The 20,771-nt window shown below is 38.7% G+C and overlaps 1 protein-coding gene, 1 long non-coding RNA gene and 5 pseudogenes across 7 annotated transcripts; 6 read left to right on the forward strand and 1 right to left on the reverse strand.

Annotated features, from left to right (window-relative positions):
• Positions 1-310: 310 nt before the first annotated feature.
• AT5G28624 lies at positions 311-6,118 on the reverse strand (annotated as a pseudogene; the record flags this gene model as incomplete). Its single annotated transcript has 1 exon — positions 311-6,118.
• Positions 6,119-6,989: 871 nt separating this feature from the next.
• On the forward strand, positions 6,990-7,415 carry AT5G28625 (annotated as a pseudogene). The gene has a single exon.
• Positions 7,416-9,210: 1,795 nt separating this feature from the next.
• SADHU1-3 lies at positions 9,211-10,914 on the forward strand (annotated as a pseudogene; the record flags this gene model as incomplete). Its single annotated transcript has 1 exon — positions 9,211-10,914.
• Positions 10,915-11,025: 111 nt separating this feature from the next.
• Positions 11,026-12,238, forward strand: AT5G28627 (annotated as a pseudogene; the record flags this gene model as incomplete). The annotated part of the gene is made up of 1 exon: positions 11,026-12,238.
• Positions 12,239-12,324: 86 nt separating this feature from the next.
• AT5G04795 lies at positions 12,325-12,582 on the forward strand. Its single transcript, NR_142787.1, has one exon. It is a non-coding gene; the product is annotated as an other RNA (long non-coding RNA).
• Positions 12,583-13,581: 999 nt separating this feature from the next.
• Positions 13,582-14,354, forward strand: AT5G28630 (glycine-rich protein). Its single transcript, NM_122746.3, has one exon. The coding sequence runs from the start codon at positions 13,660-13,662 to the stop codon at positions 14,104-14,106; it is 447 nt and encodes a 148-aa protein (NP_198215.1). The 5' UTR covers positions 13,582-13,659; the 3' UTR covers positions 14,107-14,354.
• Positions 14,355-14,803: 449 nt separating this feature from the next.
• Positions 14,804-20,164, forward strand: AT5G28635 (annotated as a pseudogene; the record flags this gene model as incomplete). Its single annotated transcript has 1 exon — positions 14,804-20,164.
• Between the last annotated feature and the right edge of the window lie 607 nt (positions 20,165-20,771).

Genomic DNA, 20,771 nt, shown 5'->3' on the forward strand with positions numbered 1-20,771 from the left:
TCGACTGTCCAATCGACCAACTTGTCTATTGAATGCTCTATTGAGTGCTCGATTAGAAATCTGACGGACACGCTGTTGTGTATTAGTTGATCGTTCAATGGATCATGTCGATTCGCTTGCCCAGAAATGGTTTTGCTTGCCCATCTTGATATGAAATTTTCCAAATACTTTCGTGAAACTTTATCAAACCAAAAGCACACAAAAACACACAGATAAAATAAAATATTTACAAGGATACCATGGGATTGCCTCCCACGTGCGCTTGTTTAAAGTCACTAAGCTTGACGTTTCCACACAAATTAGGCGGTTTGAGGTTCCAAGAGAGAAACCGTAGTTTCCTCCTCAACGTGTTCATTTGCCAAGTAAGACTTCAAGCGTTGACCATTCACAACAAATTCTCCTCCCGTTTTGTTCCACAATACCAAAGCGCCATAGGGTCTAACTTCCTTAATCTTGAATGGACCCGACCAACGAGATTTGAGCTTTCTCGAAAATAGTCTCAAGCGAGAATTGAACAACAACACTTGATCACCTACTTTAAAGTCTATTGGAACGATCTTTTTATCGTGAAATGCCTTAGTCCTCTCTTTGTAGATTTTGGAGTTCTAATAAGTTTCAAGGTGGATTTCATCAAGGTCATTCAATTGAATCAACCGCTTTTCCTCGGCGGTTTTGATATCAAAATTCAAAAGCTTTATTGCCCACAAAGCCTATACTCGAGCTCAACCAGCAAGTGGCATGATTTTCTGCAGAGAAGATTGAACGGAGCAGTACCTATCGGAGTCTTAAAGGCGGTTCTATATGCCCACAATGCATCATCAAGTTTTACCGACCATTCTTTTCTTGTAGTCCCAACCGTCTTCTCTAGAATAGGTTTGATTTCCCGGTTAGAAATCTCACCTTGACCACTTGTTTGCGGGTGATAAGGCGTAGTGACCTTGTGCTTCACTCCGTACTTCTTAAGTAAGCTCTCAAAGACCTTGTTGATGAAATGCTTCCCTCCATCACTTATGACCACTCTAGGGACACCAAATCTTGGGAATATTATTGTCTTGAATAGGTTCAACACAACTTTTGCATCGTTGGTTGGACTAGCAATCGCCTCAACCCATTTTGACACATAATCAACCGCCACAAGTATGTAGCTATTTCCATATAAAGAAGGAAATGGTCCCATGAAATCTATTCCCCATACATCAAATATCTCAACCTCTAAAATAGGATTTTGGAGCATCTCATTCCGCCTACTAATGTTTCCTTTTCTTTGACATGAATCGTACTTCGAAATGAACTCTTGTGCGTCTTTAAACATCGTTGGCCACCATAAACCCGCTTGTAGAACCTTGGAGACCGTCTTGAAAGTTGCAAAGTGACCTCCATAGCTTGAACCGTGGCAATGGAGCAAAATTCCTTCTTCTTCTTCTTTCGAGACACGTCTGACACATCTTCTATAGATCTTATCTTTACATAAGGTGTAAAGAAATGGTTCATCCCAATAGAAGCGGTTTATATCTTTCAAGAGCTTCTTCCTTTCATAACTAGTCAAATTCGGCGGTTCTTTTCCACATGCCAAATAGTTAGCATAATCCGCATACCATGGACAATTTTCTTTCAATCTCTTGACTTCCTCAAGTTTCATATAGGTCTCATGACTTGCATCCAAAAGCCGAATTGCCAATAGTTGCTCCTCGGGAAGAGAGTCATCGATTGGTATATCATTGTCAATCCTCAACTGAGAAATGATCCATAACACCATTCTCAATCCCTTTTTTTGTCTTTAATTTCCAAGTTAAATTCTTGTAGAAACAAAATCCATCTCAAAAGCCTTGGTTTTGCATCGTTCTTTGCCAATAGATGCCTTAATGCCGCATGATCCGTGTGAACTATCACCTTAGAACCAACCAAGTATGATCTAAACTTCTCAAATGCAAACACTATAGCAAGGAGCTCTTTTTCGGTGGGTGGCATACTTAACTTGTGCATCAGAAAGAGTCCTACTTGCAATAGATGACATGAAACTTCTTATCCTTTCTTTGACCAAGAGCCGCTCCAACCGCATAGTTAGCATCACACATGATCTCAAATGGTAGGTTCTAATCAAGTGCTTGCACTATCGGGGCGCTAACTAACTCTTTCTTTATCTTCTTGAAAGCTTCTAGACATTTCTCATCAAACACAAAAGCAACTTCTTTACACAATAGTCTTGTAAGTGGTCTTGCTATTTTGGAGAAGTCTTTGATGAATCTTCTATAAAACCCGGCATGGCCCAAAAAACTTCTTATCCCCTTAACCAAATTTGGCGGTGGTAGATTGGTCATCACATCAATCTTAGCTCTATCAACCTCTATACCCTTCTTGGAGATCTTGTGACCCAATACTATCCAACCTTAACCATGAAGTGGCACTTTTCCCAATTCAACACAAGATTAGCCTGTTCACAACGTTTCAAGACCTTACACAAATTAGAAAGACAAGAAGCAAAAGAGTTTCCATAGACGGAGAATTCATCCATAAAAACTTCAACCACATTTTCAGTTAGATCCGAGAATATAGACATCATGCATCTTTGAAATGTAGCGGGAGCATTACACAAACCAAATGGCATTCTTATATATGCAAATGTACCAAAAGGGCATGTGAAAGTTGTTTTCTCATGGTCATTTGGATGAATCGGGATTTGAAAGAATCCCAATATCCATCTAGAAAACAATAGTGGGTGTGATTAGCTAACCTCTCAAGCATTCGATCAATAAACGGTAAAGGGAAATGATATTTCCTAGAAGTGGCATTCAATTATACACATCCTATGTCCCGTTATTGTTTTAGTTGGGATCAACTCGTCATTATCATTCTTTACAACAGTGACTCCACCCTTCTTTGGGACCACATGAACCGGAGAAACCCATGTGCTATCCGAGATCGGGTAAATTATTCCCGCATCCAAGAGTTTGAGGATCTCTTTCTGTACTACATCTCTAAGGTTAGAATTTAACCGCTTTTGATGTTCAACGGAAGTCATTGACTCATTCTCAAGATGGATCCTATGCACACAAAGAGTTTTTGATATTCCTTTAATATCACTAAGAGAATAACCAATAGCTTTTCTATACTTTTTCAATTCTTCTATTAAGGTGGAGACCTCTAAGTTACTAAGCTCCTCATTAATTATAATCGGATAAGTAGAGTTTGTTCCAAGAAATGCGTACCTTAGCCCCTTGGGAAGAGGTTTTAGTTCCACCTTTGGAGCCTTGAGTTCACTCCAATCTCCATCAATGTGAGACTTACCATTGTTAGTTTCCTCCTTGTTGGTCACCTCTTCAATTTAAACAACACTAATCTCATGACTACCTTCTTTCAACAAAGGAAGGTTCCATCTTCATTAGAAGACTTGTGAGAATCAAGTATCTTCTCATAACCCTCACTATCACTTTCAAGTAACCAAAACTCTCCTTATTTTATAGTCAAAGTACTATGAAGTGCATCCTCCATTGCTAGCTCTTCCAAAAGCTCATCCGCTAAAGCTTCCATCTCTTCAATATAGAATACTTGGCCTTCAATGGTAGGCTTCTTCATCACTTTGTTAATATCAAAGGTTAATACCTCCTAACCCAAGTTCAAATTAATCTTTCCTCTTCACACATCAATCATTACTCCCGTGGTTCTCAAGAATGGGCGTCCTAAGATAAGTGGGTCTTTTGGTTCCTCATCCATCTCAAGGACCACAAAGTCCATTGGTATCTCAAAATGACCAATTATCACGGGAAGATCCTTAAGCAAACCAACCGGAGTTCTAATAGAACGGTCCGCAAGGACAAGTGAGATTCTACAATCTTTATATCTTGTGAAGTATAAGTGTTTGGCAATCAAAAGAGGCATCAAGCTAACACTAGCACCAAGATCACACAAGCAATGGTCAAAAGATAAAGGACCAAGAGCACATGGAAGTGTAAAGCTACCTGGATCATCAAGCTTCTTTGCTACAATCTTGTTTTGGATGATAGTGCTACAATCATGAGTCAAAAGGACCATACCTTGCAATGTTTTCTTCTTTTCTACAACCTCATCTTTAAGAAACTTGTTGTAAGTCGGGTTTAACAAGAACACATCTATGATAGGCATGGTGATAGTAACTTCTTTCATTTGCTCATCAAACATTGCTCTATACTTCTCTATTTGTTGCTTCTTGAAACGATCCACGAATGGTAACTTTGGTTCATAAGGTGGAGGCACAAATAGAGTCTCTTTCTTAGAAAAACTTTTATCCTTCGTGGAGATTTCTACTTGGGTTTTGTCTTCTTTAGACTCTTCAACAATTTTACCCTTCTCTTTGTCAATAATACACTTTTCAACATCAATCTCTTCTTGACAAACTTTCTCATTCAATACCTCCTCTTCATCAATCTCACTCACAACCTCCTTTTGTTTAGGCTCAATGTCTCTATTGAGCTCTCCACTCGGAAACTCTTTACCACTATTAAGGGTTATAGCATTTATATACTCTTTCGGATTTGGTTCCGGTTTACCCGATAAGTTCTCATTAGCCGCTTGGAAGTGGATGAGGATTGGCTAAAAACATGGCATTCAAACGCTTTATTTTGGCATTGAGCTCACCATAAATGTCATCAACCTTGGTGTGCATTCCTTTCATTTGCGTGGCAAGATTGAATGCTCCACTTCCTTGCCCTTCTAGAATTTTTCTAAGAAGAGTGTTTGTATCATCCGCTTGAGGTGGAGGATTCGATGAACTCCCTTGGTGTTGGTTGTGGTGGTAGGCTTGAGGCTTTGTTTGGAAGTTCCCTTGGGGTTTAGGTTGATAGTTGGGTTATTGTGTGAAACCAGGAGGTTTTATGGGTGGGTACCTTTGATCTTGTGGGTTCTCCACATTAGTGCTCCTATATGAAAGGTTGGGATGTCCTATAGTTGGGGTTGAATTTGTTGTACCCTTGTCCACTAACATAGTTTACCTCATCTTGTCCCTCTACACAGCCTTCCATGTGTTCTTGATACCCTTGGTAGACATCACTCTTGGATACAAAATGGATCGGTTTTTGATTTGCAAGAATCATCTTATCTATCTTTTCATTCAAAGCTTTGATCTCTTTGTGGTGTAGATCGCTCATCTCATTACTTTCTCTTGGAGTGCGGCCATAATCTTCACCATAATTACCATCACTTTGAGCTAGATTCTCTACCAAAGATAAACCATCATCAATATCTTGGCTCAAGAAGTTTCCATTACTTGTCGTGTCCAACAACATGCGAAATTTAGGGAGAACTCCTTTATACAAGGTACTTAGTATAGACTCCTTAGAGAAACCATGAGGAGGACATTGAATTTTGTATCCCTGGCCTGGCTACCTTTCCCCTATCCCTTATGATTAAATTGAACTCTTCCAAAGCTTCAAAAAACCTTTCATTGCTCTTTTGAGTGAAGATAGATATCTCATTTCTCAACCTTGTCGTTCTTGTTGTGGAGAAGAACTTTGAAAGGAAGGCTCTTTTGCATTGATCCCAAGAGGTGATGGAGCCTTGAGGTAGATTCTTCTCCCAAATACGAGCTCGGTCTTCAAGAGAAAACAGGAAGAGTATAAGTTTGAATGCATCTTCCGAGATCCCATTGATTTTCACCGTGCTATACAACATATAAAATTGGTTTAGATGATCCAAAAGGTCCTCTATTGATAAACCATGGAACTTAGAGCTTTGAACCATGTTGATGAGGCTTGATTTAATCTCAAAGTTGTTGTTCTCAACCGGAGGAGTTTGAATACCGTTTCTATTTCCACGGATGTTTGACTCATCAAAGGCTTCAATTGGTTGATGAGCTCTTGGTGGATGTTGTGGCATATGACCATCCCCATTAGCTTGGCCATTTATTATGGCCTTCAAGTCCGGGTTCATACATGACGCCTAACCAAGCAAGGTGTTCAAGTCTTTCTTGTTCTCTTCTTGCTCTAACATTTTCTCTTTCAAACTGGCGGATTTCGCTAATCTCTTCTATTAAATTTGCTCGGCCGTGACTTCGTAGGTTCATATACACCTATAAGACAAGAGCAAATATCAAGTATAAAGGATTAGTAATGAAAGTAAAAGGCTTAGTCTCAAGCAAATATGAAATCCTAAAGGCTAATAAATATTGCAAACCGGCAACGGCGCCAAATTGATGTAGCATTTTATTCAATTGTTTATCGAACCACAATTTGCAATCAATCAACTCACCAAGATACACACAATTGCTTAATCTAAGCTAACAGATGATTTGAGTATTCTAAATCTTAATAACCATGCATTATCAAGCAAACAATGCAAAACAAAGTAAAAGAAACCAAGAAACAAAAGACTAACAAGTTTCGAAAGTAAACAAAGCGGGAAATTAACAAATTACTAAGTGATAACTAAAGACGAATTCTCGGGTTAAGGCAATCGATTAGAAATGATAAACAGATGGATTATGGAGCATCAAACAACTTCTAACAAGCAATGATCCTTAGGCCATAGAACACTAAGCAAGACTAACACATTTCCATGATATTAATCCCTTTATTAATCAATCAATCATCAACAATTTCCAAAGGCAATCAAATGATCAATAAGCATAAATGACAAGTCTATCTAGCCACTAATCACCCTAATCAACAATTTTCAAAGGTAAGGTATGAAAAGCACTTAAAGGTAAGGTCCTTACCAATCGCCCATTTTGGTAGATTCAAATTTCCTCTGGAGCTCTGGTCCTGACCAATCGACCAAGCAATCGACCACTTGATCTATTGTTCTACACTTCTCCTCTTTGGTCACTTTGCATTCTCTTAGCTCCTTTGTTTGCTCCATTTGCTTCCAAGACTCTAAACTCCACTCATGTACCTAAGAAAACCAAATGCAAATGCAAATGCAAATGCAAATGCAATACTATATGCCAAAATATGAATTCAAAGCAACAAAAAATTTAAGAGAAAAGAGGTTTTAAAACAACCAAAAACACTAGATATCAGTGATTAAAGCTAAATATTATCCTAGAGGTACACTTTTGGAAGGAAGCACAGCTCGGCCGCAGACCGAGTCATGAGTGGAGAAGCATATATCAAGGTACTTTTCTTATTAAACAAGGTCTAAAATGGCAAGTAGGTGATGGGAATACCATACGAATATGGCATGATCAATGGCTGGATAATCCGGCAAGACCAAACTTGACAAACTACTAGTACTAAACCATATTTAAAAGTGGTAGGACTTATGTTGTCGTATTCCAACCAATGGGATGAGTAGAAGTTGCAGGCGATGATCCATCCAGAAGATATCTTTTACATTTGGAGGATGAGACCCAAGCTCGTGTCAACTCTTGTATATTCAGGCATTATTTGCCCTAAAAGACAAGAGCCAAGTCTTTCCTTTTATTGGATGGCGCATATGGAAAGCCAAGAATGATTTATTTTTCAATAACAATAGATTGCTCTTATTGATTTACGAATGTGGAAGGAGGCAAATCCTTCTTGTCCCTCGCATGCTAACCCGAAGGACCTAACCAAAATGAATAACCCTACCTCTTTTCAGGAAGTGCTTCGTCAAACCCCCTCTCACTGCTGTTATACAGATGCCTCGTGGACTAGCCCTAAAAGCAAAGTGGCAATTGGATGGACTTTACACGACTCAAGTGGAAGATACATCCTCAAAGGCTTTGCCTCGGTAGAACCCACCGAGACTCAAGAATTGAAATAGATATATATTACACGACTCAAGTCAAAGATACATTTCCAACTGGCTGAGGAAGACTCAAGAAAGAGATACATATTACTTATTCCTATGAAGTTAAATGTATTTTCATTGATGTTTAAAGGTATGAATATTTTTCTTTAAAAAAAAGTGGAATAGAATGGACTATTCTTAATTAATGGTACCTATATAAGAGTGGTGTCGCGGTCGCACCTATGAGAATTGAAATGGCTAAATTCTCTAGAGCTCTCACGAAGTCGGGATATGTTCAAGACCAAAATGAACACAACCGTATAAACATGAAATGAGCTAATAATTTATGTGTTTCACTTATTGTCTCGGTTTACTATCAAACGTGGTTAGTTCAAGACAAGAATTCACTACCCACAAAGTAAGTCTGATAAATGTTTACTAGGAAAGATTCAAGTCTAAAAAACACTTTTACCGATGCATATTGATTCTATTTTCTCAGATATTGTGGAGCTTATTTTCTATTCAAATGTAGGGTATTATTGAGTTTGAATAAGAAAATTTGGGGTATTGTTGGAGTTTATTATATAAAAACAGACTGTTATTTATATAAAGATATTGTATACATAAATATATATATATATATATACATTAAAAAGTTACAAATTATTTACATAACTAGACCACTAGTTATGTAAACTACTAAACACCTCTTCAAGAGAGATGTGTCGATTAAGAAAAAGGCACATATACGATTGGTTGTCAAAAGCATCGCTTAAGTCAATAGCATCGTTTGAGTCATTATATAAAGACATTACAACATAGAGGAAGAGAACGATAGAAAATTTTTCTTCTTCTCCAAAATCAATTTCTGAGAAACTCAAAGTAAGTTTGTTAGAATTCGTGTAAGGTATTAATACAGAAATTGATAGTTGTATCCTACAAGATAGACGCCCATAGAATCTACTTACACCATAGTAGGGGCAAAATTTTGTCTAAGGAGATTACGATATCGCAAGCCTTTATAACCGTACGTTCATTTACGTAAGAAGAAGAGATCACAAGTAAATTATTGTTTTGTAAGAATCGTGTATTAATTCAATAAACAAAAACGTAAAAACGTAGTTATATAGATGTGTGGTGATTTGCATCTATAATTCTGAGACAGCAACTTGTTGATATTTTTATAATTGATTGATCATACCAGCATGTTAGTAAGATCTACAAAAATATATAGATTTGAAGGAGAAACAAAGAAGAAGGTAACGAGAAGGTTGTAGGCAAGATTTGAAGCAATGTAGGCAAATTTATCGTCACATAATAGTTTTGTGTGATCATTTAGAACTGGTATGTAAAAAAACAAAAATTGATTCAACCAATACACCCACCATATTAGGATACTTAGCTTTCGTACTACTTAATTCTACTTACATTGAGATCTTGAGTTAGTTTTAGATTTTTATGAGATAACTATTTTACCAATGTGCATGCATTCTTAAATCCATTAAGGCAAATCTTTAAATTTTTGTTTATCCAACTACTAGTCGCGAAGGGACAATCGTTCCCACCGAAAACCCTCTCTTCTCTCTCCTCAACTCAGATCGTAGATCTACTTTTTTTCTCTTCTTTCTTTTTCAATTAAAGATCTTCATCGTCGCTTGATGGGTTGGAGGGTGAAACGGTGGTGAGCTTCTTTCTTCTCCGATGGTGTGAGGTGTGGTTTGGTCCAGGCTCATTGCTTGACGGTGGCTCTCCTTCACGGTGGCCTGAAAATTGGTTCCTTTGTTCTGCTAGTTATTGACAACAGCGGATTGGTTCTTGTTATTACGGTTTGGCGATTTGTGATTGTACCTCCGGCGAGTAGCGGAAGTTGAGTTTTTGGATCGGTGGGTTTCACCACTTTGTGAAGAGGTTAACGGTGGCTCCTTGGCTGGAGCCTAGATGGCTAGTTTTGGGTGATCTTTGGCCGGATCTCGGTAGTTGATGGATTGTTTGAGCCGGTGTCCATCAGCTTCCGCCGTTATTGGCTTCCTCTTTGCCGGATATGAAGATTGGTTTAGCTTTTGAAGTAGTTTATGGGAGATTGTCGAGGCAAACTGTTGGGGTCGGATTTGACCCAGGATAGCGAGCCGACCACACCGCCTCGGGAACCATCGATGAATTAACCCGAACCGGACCAAAACACCTCGGAGTTCTCGTCAAGAATCCATACCGAGGCGATATCGAGAACGCTTCGGGCAGTCTCATAAAGTGATCCCCCGACCCGACCTCGGAACGCCTCGGGAATAAGACTTGGAAAATCATCCCGAGGCGGGCTCCAAAACACCTCGGGAGCCTGCCTTCAAATACCGCAGACCAAGCATCTCGATCATGACTCGAGGCCAACTTAATCACGGCTCGGAACGATCTCGTTTTAGACTTCGAAAGACTTAGCCGATGTAAGTTCAAAACACTTCATCTCCGAAAACCCCGGAAGAGATAATCTTCGAAGATATCACCGGGTACAAAAATCCCAGAATCTTCGGAGGATAAAGACAATCTCTTTCAACGAGATAAAGATAAAGAGGTGATATTCTCGGACCCTATAAAAAGGACCTTAGAGAACAAACAAAGGGGCACGCACAAAAACGCTCTCAACTTCAGGCTATCAAAAACGCTCTGACTTTGAAGGCAAAAACACCTATTTCTCATACTCTATCACACTTGTACGATAAAACCATTACTTTCTCATTAATAAAATCAAGAACACCGTCCGCGGTAATTGAGAATTCTGTTGTTCTTTGAGAATCTCACAAAGATCCGTTCTTTGAAGAAACCCTTAAAACAAATTCTATTGTGCGAGTTTTGACTCTCACAGAGGTAAGGGTTAGTTTTGATGTCTCTCTTCTTGCTAGGTTTGGGAGAAGAGGTCATGGGTCTGAGATGTGGCGGATCTACTTTTCCTGATTGGAAAGTTCTGGGTTCGGTATGTTCTCGACAACAGTTTGCGACCGGATTTACTAGCTTCGATCAAAATCCTGATGTTGTGATCTTGTCCGCAAAGGAATCTTGTTAGCATCGAATATGGAAAGTGAGATTCGTGTTTTCCGGTGTACTGCCTTCTTCAGATTTTACTGCGCTTGTTTTTTCCGTTTTAGGCCGCTTCGTTTTTGTATCTGTGTAATCTCTTACGGCCCATCAGCCAAAGCCTAATTCGGGAAGTAATAATATATATATATATTAAAAAAAAAAAAAAAATCTCATGTATTAAAATTGATGTACTTGTGACTGGAGAAGTATTTGTTCAGCTAGATCTCTAGTTTGTAAAAGACTTATTAAAAGAGTCGGTTCAGGGGCTTCCATCTCTGTTCAACTATTGACCTATCTTTAAAAGTTCAAAATCTGATAGATAGCCGGTCAAATTTTTGGAACATTGATCTCTTGAAAGAGCTCTTTGACCCGGATGATGTCCAGCTAATAAGTGCACTGCACTTGGATGCGTCAACAAGGGAGGATTTTTCGGGTTGGCATTTCACAAAAAACGGAATCTATACAGTTAAATCCGGCTACCATACAGCACATATGGATATCTTGGGAAATAACTCCTCTTCTATTGGCCCAGAGATCAAAGTTATGAAAGCACAAGTGTGGAAAGTGCAATGTCCGCCTAAGTTGCGCCATTTTTTATGGCAAATATTAGCAGGCTGCGTGCAAGTAACAGAGAATTTACGGAAAAGAGGAATAAATTGTGATTCAGGATGTGTCAGATGTGGCACTATAGAGGAAACAATAAATCATACTTTTTTTCAGTGTCATCTGGCAAGACAAATATGGGCTCTTTCAAAGATTCCTACGGTCCCAGGGGTTTTTCCCACTTCTTCAATTTATGCAAATTTGGATCATTTATTCTCAAGAATCCCTTCAGAATTTGATTCATCCGCATATCCATAGATTATTTGGTATATTTGGAAAGTAAGGAATGAAAAAGTGTTTGAAAATGTGGATAAGGACCCGCTAGACGTGTTATGTCTAGCTGAAAAAGAGGCTCATTTATGGCAGTTAGCTCAAGTAGAGTTCAATACTAAAAGCCTAGTCTCCATATCAATCGGAAAACCAACTCCGGGTGAGGGATATCTCACAAGACATTGTGTACTGTGGCTTTCGTTGTTTTGTGGACGGTTCATGAAAAGAAAACGACAAGTTTTCATGTCTAGGTTGGTTTTGTACTTCATTTAATGGAGGTACGTCAACAATGGGAGCTGCTAAGCTACGTAGAAGTCTTTCTCCTCTCAATACCAAAGTCGAAGCTCTACTCTGGGCAATGAAGTGTATGATTGGTGCCGGCAACCAAGAAGTAGCTTTTTTAACAAAGTGTTCAGACCTGGTGAAGATGGTGTCTTCCCCAACCGAATGGCCAGCATTTTCAGCGTATTTGGAGGAGTTTCAGAGCGACAAAGAAGAGTTCACTTCTTTTTCTTTATCTTTAATTTCTCGTAATGTAAATGTTAAGGCGGACAATTTGGCACAAAAAGTTTGTGCTGAACCGCTTCATATCACGTATGTAAACAACTTCCCTCAAGATTGACTCGTTTGAGTCCTAACTAATATCTGTTGATTAAAAAAAAAGTTGATGTACTTGATGATTTGATAGCTCCGTATACATGTATGATCATAACGTCTCGACTGTCACATGTTGTGGAGCATAACATCTGTTCCCGACCCATGGTTCACACCCTTAAACGGTATATAGGTTACGGTATATAGGTTATTTAAGAAAATTCTAAAAAAACTTGGCAATTGACTAAAGTAGTAGTTTCGTTTCTTTATTTGTTTTGGTTTATATGTAAGCAAATAAATGTTCAATTAATTCTTGATGTGTTTTGTGCTTACGCGTAACTTGTCGTTGTGGTCTTTTACTCGTCGTGAAATTAAGCCTTATGTTTGGAGCAATGTAAAAGGTAGAACCGGTTCTTACTCCAACCAGAATTAGGTTGACTTTGAAAATTTCAAATACGACAATGACCGAGTTTTTGGAAGTCCATTTTTGTTAGAAAATCATGTTAATTATGTTAGTTGAGTCATTTAAATAATTCATGCAGATTTGACTCTTTTGCATTGGCAGATTTCTATTTTTACTGTTCTGTTCTTTAAAAATTGTTAATTAAAAGCAATAGGCAAGAAAGCGCTATGATCTAAGCGGATGGTAACATAATGCTTAGTGTCTAAAACGTTTAATCGAGGTTTAGACAATTTTAGATGGTTCAAGCATTTATAATATAAATATTATTAATATAATTTTGTATATAAATATTATATAAAATATCTAGTAAGAAATAAATATGTTAAATCGTAAGCAAAAATTAAAAAAAAAATATTCATTTAAGTATATTAAACAGTATATGAACATTTATAACTATTTATATAAATATAAATTTAGTTGAAAACTAGAAAAAATACACTAAAACAAGATATATACAATTTTAAGCGGGTTAAAAAATTGTCTAGGCTTCGCATGAACGCGTAGCACCTAGTCGGGACCTAGACGACTACGTAAACCGCTTTTTAAAACATTGATTGAATGTCTCAATAAAAAAAAATGCTTGGAACCTTTGAATTTTTATTGCCGCCTTGAGTGGATAGAATGTTTGCAAGGGAAAAATTATAAACTAAAAAATTAGACCATTTGTTTTATTTAAAAGTTAAAAGCTAATTCAATTCATGTTTAAAACAAAGTAGCACTAGTTAATGTTGTAATCTGTAATACTTGGTCAAGGTTGGAGGAAGTCAAAGTCTTGGTGCCAAAATTAGCGAGTAGGATAATTGAGAGCACACTAATGTAATAATATAATGGGGCCCTAATGTAGTTGATCAATATTAAATGATGCAAGTGGTGGTTTCATGGACCGTGTTTATATAAGTGTGCATAAAAAACACAAAAGAGCTCAATTCACGATTTGGGAGAAAGAACTAAAAACACCAAGAAAATAAAAAAAGAGAAAGAGGATGGAGAAAGAGTTACATGAATCCAAGGTGGCTACTTACACCGAAAGAGGCATTGGATCACACGACTCATCGCCTGAAAAGGAGAAGGAAAAATCTCATAAGCATAGAGGATTATTCCACCTCCATCACTCAAAAGATGAGAAAGATGGAGACAAAAAGAAAGAAGGATCAAAGAGAGAGAAGATAGCTGCAGCAATGGTTGGTCTTGGAGCCACTTTTATGAAGAAGAAGCACAAAGGTGGTGGAAAAAAGGAAAAAAGAGGAGGAGGAGGAGGAAAAGAGGAAGAAGGAGGAGGAGAAGAGGAGGGAGAAGAAGAAGAGGAGTCGTCTTCATCGGAGGAGGAAGAAGAAGAAGAAGAAGGAGGAGGTGGTGGTGGAGATGAAGAAGAGGGAGGAGGCAAGTTTAGTGCTTTCATTACAATGATCGCCGAAGCCTTTGAAGAATGAAAATTTAATTTGTGATCACTTTCTTGTCATTTTTTTTTTTTTCAAATTTGCTATCAAATTATAGCATTTGTAATGTTTTATATGGGATGTTGAATTGAAAAGTTATTTTCTGTATAATCTTTTGATATGTATTTTTGAAAGGAACTCAATATATGGAGTTTTTCTTGTGGCAATAGATAAAAGAAATATGTTATATAAAAATGCAACTTCGTGACGACCTGTTCGAATCTTCAGCACTAATAAGACAGCCGTTTGTTTTATGTTATTGGATCGCAATATTAGATTTTAGCTTTCTATGCTAATTAAAAATCTACTTTTGTGGAGTTGATCAATAAATTGGGTGCAATAGTCTACTTTTGTAGGTCTCTCGTTACCTTGTAGGTTGAAGCCTCAAGTTTCTAATCTAATTTTGGTTGACTTAAAGATCTATTTTCAAGTCTGGTTTAATCGATCATATAGACGTGTAGTTACATAATTGTTTTCATCTGGTTGACATTTTAAGTCTACATGTAATATTTTTGTTTTTTTGAAAAATGATGATGGTTATTATATCAACAATATTCACTTATCTTTTTCATATCAACTATTAAGATAATTCCACAATCAGTCGTGTTGGAGATATTGCGATATAGAGGTATGTGATTTGTTTTGAAGTGATTTTCAGTATCATACGAGTGAAAAATATATATACATCAACCATGCGTTCTTTGCGGTGAACTAGATGAAACTCGTGACCACCTATTCTTTTGCGTGCCCTTTCTCCTTCGCAGTTTGGTCCTCACTAGCAGGAAAGCTGCTTCGACATCGTTTAACTCCGGATTGGGGTGACACAGTAACGACAATTCAATGTCGTACGTGTGATAACCTCCGAGATATTTTGCTTCGTCTTTGCTTCCAAGTTGCTATTTACTTGCTGTGGCGAGAGAGGAATTCACGGATCCATGGCAACGACTCCACTACATCGGCTCAACTAATCCGGAATGGCGAGAAATTCATTCGCAACAGAATTTCATCACTTGACTACTCCTCCACCCCTCGTTTGCGTCTGTTATTCCAACGGTGACTCATGGTCCGACCATAGCTGCAGGAAAACCAAATACGTCCACTATTCTTTGCTCGTGGTTTTTGTTCTGTTTTCTTACACTCTTATTCTTTACAAACCTGGTTTTTTGCTAGGTCTTTTTATTCTTTTGTAAATATTCTTTTGGTTTGATATATAAATTACACATTTAAACAAAAAAATATATATATAGATCAAAAATCTCGTAGTAATATTTAGAACAAAGACGGTAAATCTTTCAACTTTTTCAGAATTGTACCGACCGTTAAACGAATTCCCTGATCGAAAATGGGTGTAGACTATTGGGATAAGGTTGAATATACTCTTGATATGTTTTATTTCCTATAATTTAGGAGTTTGGGTTTATCACATATAATGATCCTCTTGTATAAATACACAATGTTCGTGAGTTAATAAAGTAAGTTAGTTCAATACCTTCTTCTACATGGTATCAAAGAGCAAACAAAACCTTAAAACTCCTAAATATTTTCGTTAGTTTTGTTTCTTACGTGTTAATTAAGAAAGTCATGGCTGGTGACGATGTACTCGCTACAGCTGGACAAACTGTTGCGCTTGTTGCGCAACCTTCTACGGCGGCTGTGTCGCCTTACACCTTGGCTAGCTCCGACATTCCATGGACGATGATTTCCTCTGTTCTTTTGAACGGAGAAAACTACATTGAATGGTCTGAAGAGATGTTGAATGCTCTTCAAGCTAAAAGAAAAACAGGTTTCATTAATGGCACAATCAAAAAACCGTCCAGTGAAGATCCTAATTTCGATAATTGGAAAGTGGTGAATTCAATGATCGTAGGTTGGATTCGGGCTTCGATTGAACCCAAAGTTAAATCTACTGTGACGTTTATTTCCGATGCACATCTTCTATGGGACGAACTACAACAACGTTTCTCGGTGAGCAACAATGTTCGGGTTCATTACATCAAAGCTCAACTTGCCTCATGTCATCAAGATGGACAAACAGTAATCGATTACTATGGAAGATTGTGTAATTTGTGGGATGAGTTGAAGAATTATCAAGCAAGTGCGGTTTGTGCTCATGGATCGATAATGTCTGCAATTGTCAAGGAACGAGATAATGAGAAGCTTCACCAGTTCATAATGGGCCTTGATGATTCAAGATTTGGTGGGCTTTGTACAAGTCTCATTAACATGGATCCGCTGCCTTTCCTTGGCGTTGCTTATTCCAAAGTAATCAGAGAAGAACAGAGGCTTGGTTCTTCACGGGCTCAAGAACAGCGACAAGAGGCAATCGGTTTTGTTACTCGTCGCGAGAACTCTTCGATAGCATCTTCTTCTACACAGTCTGAAGTCCAATATGGGAATCATGTTGATTCTTCTATTATCAAGTCTCGTCCTGTTCAGTGTTCTCATTGTGGACGTACGGGTCATGAGAAGAAAGACTGTTGGTCCATTGTAGGATTTCCAGATTGGTGGACAGATCGTAATGGTGGCGGTCGTAACTCGGGTGGACGCGGTCGTGGCGGACGTGGTGCTGGTCGAGGTCGTGGCGGACAAACACCAGTGGCTCACGCAACAAGCGCCAATCCAACTTCTTTCTCGGACTTTACATCGGATCAACTTCAAGCTCTCTCTCTAATGATTCAAGAGAAAACATCCACCGGCACCTCTGATAAGTTGTCTGCTAAGACGATGCTTTGCAATGTTATTTTTGACACAGGGGCTTCTCACCATATGACTGGGGGACTTTCTCTTTTGACTAACATCGTCCCTATTACACCTTGTTCTGTGGGTTTTGCGGATGGTAGCAAAACTTTTGCCTTAAGTATGGGCAGTTTCCCGCTGTCGGAGAAACTTACATTAACCAATGTGCTTTATGTACCAACATTGAGTTGCACATTAATTTCAGTCTTTAAACTCGTTAAACAAACAAAATGTTTGGCATTGTGTTCTGATACAATCTGTGTTTTATAGGATCCTTTTTCGAAGACTTTGATTGGAAGCAGTGAAGAGCGTGATGGGGTTTACTACTTGACGGATGTTGCTACCGCAAAGGTTCACACAGTTAGTGCCTCTTCTAATCAAGCTTTGTGGCATCAACGGTTGGGACATCCAAGTTTTTTAGTATTGTCGTCTTTACCTATGGTTTCTTCTTCTGGATCTTCTGTTAGCTCTCGTTCATGTGACGTATGTTTTCGAGCTAAACAAACTCGTGAAGTGTTTCCCGATAGTATTAATAAAGCTTTGGATTGTTTTTCTTTAATCCATTGTGACGTATGGTGTCCTTATCGTATTCCTTCATCGTGTGGTGCGGTTTATTTTTTGACTATTGTTGATGATTTCTCTCGATCAGTATGGACGTATCTCATGCTAGCAAAATCTGAAGTTCGCACTGTTCTCACAAACTTTTTTTGCATATACGGAAAAGCAGTTTGGCAAAAATGTGAAGGTGGTTCGTAGTGATAATGGAACAGAATTCATGTGTCTCTCATCTTATTTTCGTCAACATGGAATTGTTCATCAAACTTCGTGTGTCGGGACTCCACAACAAAAAGGTCGTGTTGAAAGAAAGCATAGACATATTCTTAATGTTGCTCGGGCCTTGTTGTTTCAAGCAAGTCTCCCAATTAAATTTTGGGGTGAAGCAGTCTTAACAGCTGCTTATTTGATTAATCGCACTCCCACTTCTCTTCACAATAACCGTTCACCTTATGAAGTTATTTATGGGGCCAAACCATGTTATGATCAATTACGAGTGTTTGTATCTGCTTGCTACACACACCGTGTTGCACGAGATAAAGACAAATTTGGAGAACGTAGTCGTTTGTGCATCTTTGTCGGATACCCATTTGGCCAAAAAGGATGGAAAGTTTTCGATATTGAGCAAGATAGGTTTTTCATATCTCGTGATGTCATTTTTCGGGAAGATGTTTTTCCTTTTGCTGAGAAGCCTACTTCCGCTCCGTCGCTAGCTGTCCCGATAGTCTCTGATTCTGATTGGTGTATGCCTCCAGTAGACAGGGGGAGTTTCTCGATCACTCCAATTCTGCCTGTTGACGATGACATTGATGTTTCTCGGGTAGGTTCGATTACTCCTTCAATGGAAGCAACCTCTCCGACTCCACCTTCTGATGAAAATGTAGCTGCTACTCCTAACACGGAATGTGTTATTTCTCCGGTGGCTACTCCGTCTGTTCCTGTTATTACTAAGAGTATAGTTCCCAACGTACCCGAACCTGTTGCTGCTCCGACTCCAAGCGTTGTCACCCCTCCGCCTCGTCAAGGCAAGCGTTCGGTTCAGTTACCGGCTCGCCTCAATGATTACGTCTTATACAATGCAACAAGTGAAGTTTTAACCCATCACGCTCTCTTGTCCTCTAATCGTAAGTCTTCGTCATCGGCCCAAGGTAACTCATTGTATTCGTTAACAAATTTTATCTCTGATGATAAGTTCTCTGCAGGTCATCGTGCGTACTTAGCCGCGATTACTAGTAATGTTGAGCCTAAGTCTTTCAAGGATGCGGTGCGTGTGAAAGTATGGAACGATGCTATGTTTAAAGAGGTCGATGCTCTCGAAATTAATAAGACATGGGATATCGTTGATTTGCCACCAAGAAAGTTAGCTATTGGAAGTCAATGGGTGTATAAGACGAAATATAATGCTGATGGTTCCATTGAACGTTACAAAGCTCGTCTTGTTATCCAAGGAAACAAACAAGTTGAAGGTGAAGACTACAATGAAACTTTTGCACCAATTGTGAAAATGACTACGGTCCGTATTCTTCTTCGTCTTGTTGCCGCTAACTAATGGGAAGTTTATCAAATGGATGTTCATAATGCATTTCTGCATGGTGATCTTGATGAAGAGGTTTACATGAAGCTTCCTCCTGGATTTCGTCATTCTCACCCCGACAAAGTTTGTCGTCTTCGGAAGTCATTGTATGGTTTAAAACAAGCTCCTCGGTGTTGGTTTAAGAAGTTGTCTGATGCTCTTTTACGTTTTGGGTTTGTACAAGGCCATGAAGATTACTCTTTCTTTTCCTATACACGTAAAGGAATGGAATTTCGTGTGTTAGTTTATGTTGACGATCTCTTGATTTGCGGCAACGATGAGTATATGGTCCAGAAGTTCATGGAGTACTTAGGGCGTTGTTTCTCCATGAAAGATTTGGGAAAGTTAAAATATTTTCTTGGTATTGAGGTTAGTCGCGGCTCTGATGGTATTTTTTTTATCACAGCGCAAGTATGCACTTGACATTATATCCGACAGTGGGAACCTGGGATGTCGCCCAGCTTTCACCCCATTAGAACAAAACCATCATTTGGCCTCTGATGACGGTCCGCTATTTTCCGACCCCAAGCCGTACCGGAGGCTGGTTGGTCGTTTGCTTTATCTTCTTCATACTCGACCCGAATTGAGTTACTCCGTTCATGTTTTATCTCAGTTCATGCAAGCTCCTCGTGAGGCTCATTTAGCTGCAGCCATTAGAATTGTTCGTTTCTTGAAAGGTTACCAGGTCAAGGGATTTTGTTAAAAGCAGATCTGGATTTACAGCTAGATGTTTATTGTGACTCAGATTTTCAGACATGTCCTAAGACCCGACGATCTCTTAGTGCTTATATTGTGTTACTCGGTGGTTCCCCCATCTCTTGGAAAACAAAGAAGCAGGACACTGTCTCACACTCTTCCGCAGAAGCCGAATATAGAGCTATGTCTGTTGCTCTTCGTGAAATCAAGTGGCTACGAAAGTTGTTAAAAGAATTGGGTATCGAACACTCTACTCATGTCCGCTTGTTTTGCGATAATAAAGCTGCTCTTCACATTGCTAAGAATCCGGTTTTCCATGAGCATACAAAACACATTGAGTCTGATTGTCATTCCGTTCGTGATACGGTTCGTGATGGCATCATAACAACACATCATGTTCGAACAAATGAACAGTTAGCGGACATATTTACCAAGGCACTTGGTCGTTCCCAGTTTCTTTACCTCATTTCCAAGTTAGGTGTTCAGGATCTTCACACTCCAACGTGAGGGGGAGTATTGGGATAAGGTTGAATATACTCTTGATATGTTTTAGTTCCTATAATTTAGGAGTTTGGGTTTATCACATATAATGATCCTCTTGTATAAATACACAATGTTCGTGAGTTTATAAAGTAAGTTAGTTCAATACTTTCTTCTACATAGACCATGGTGATGACTGTTATAAAACGATCTCTCTTTACTTCAATCAATCTCAATGAAATGAACAACGTCTTCAACACAAACACACACGCAACTTGAGAATCAGAATCAACACGGAAGTAAATGTAAACAAGAGGCGAGTTTGTTAACCCGGTTCAGCTGATCGGTGTGATCAAGCTTACGTCCGGAGCCGAATCAATCCGGCAAATTCACTATCAAGAAGTGTTTTGCTCAAAACCAGAGCTTACAATGTCAACAATGGTGGATCAATCTCTCTCTCTCTGCTCTCTCTCTCACTTGAATACAAGAACAAAGAAGAAGATACAAAGAATGAGAATATAAGCGATGATTCACAACAGAATCTTGTTAAGTAACAGAAACCCTCCACTGCAGTTAGAGACTCTCTGATCCTTCAACTTTGCTGAACCGGTTTTAACCA

The sequence above is a fragment of the Arabidopsis thaliana genome, chromosome 5, assembly GCF_000001735.4.
Source record: "Arabidopsis thaliana chromosome 5, partial sequence".
Taxonomy (NCBI): Eukaryota; Viridiplantae; Streptophyta; class Magnoliopsida; order Brassicales; family Brassicaceae; genus Arabidopsis; species Arabidopsis thaliana.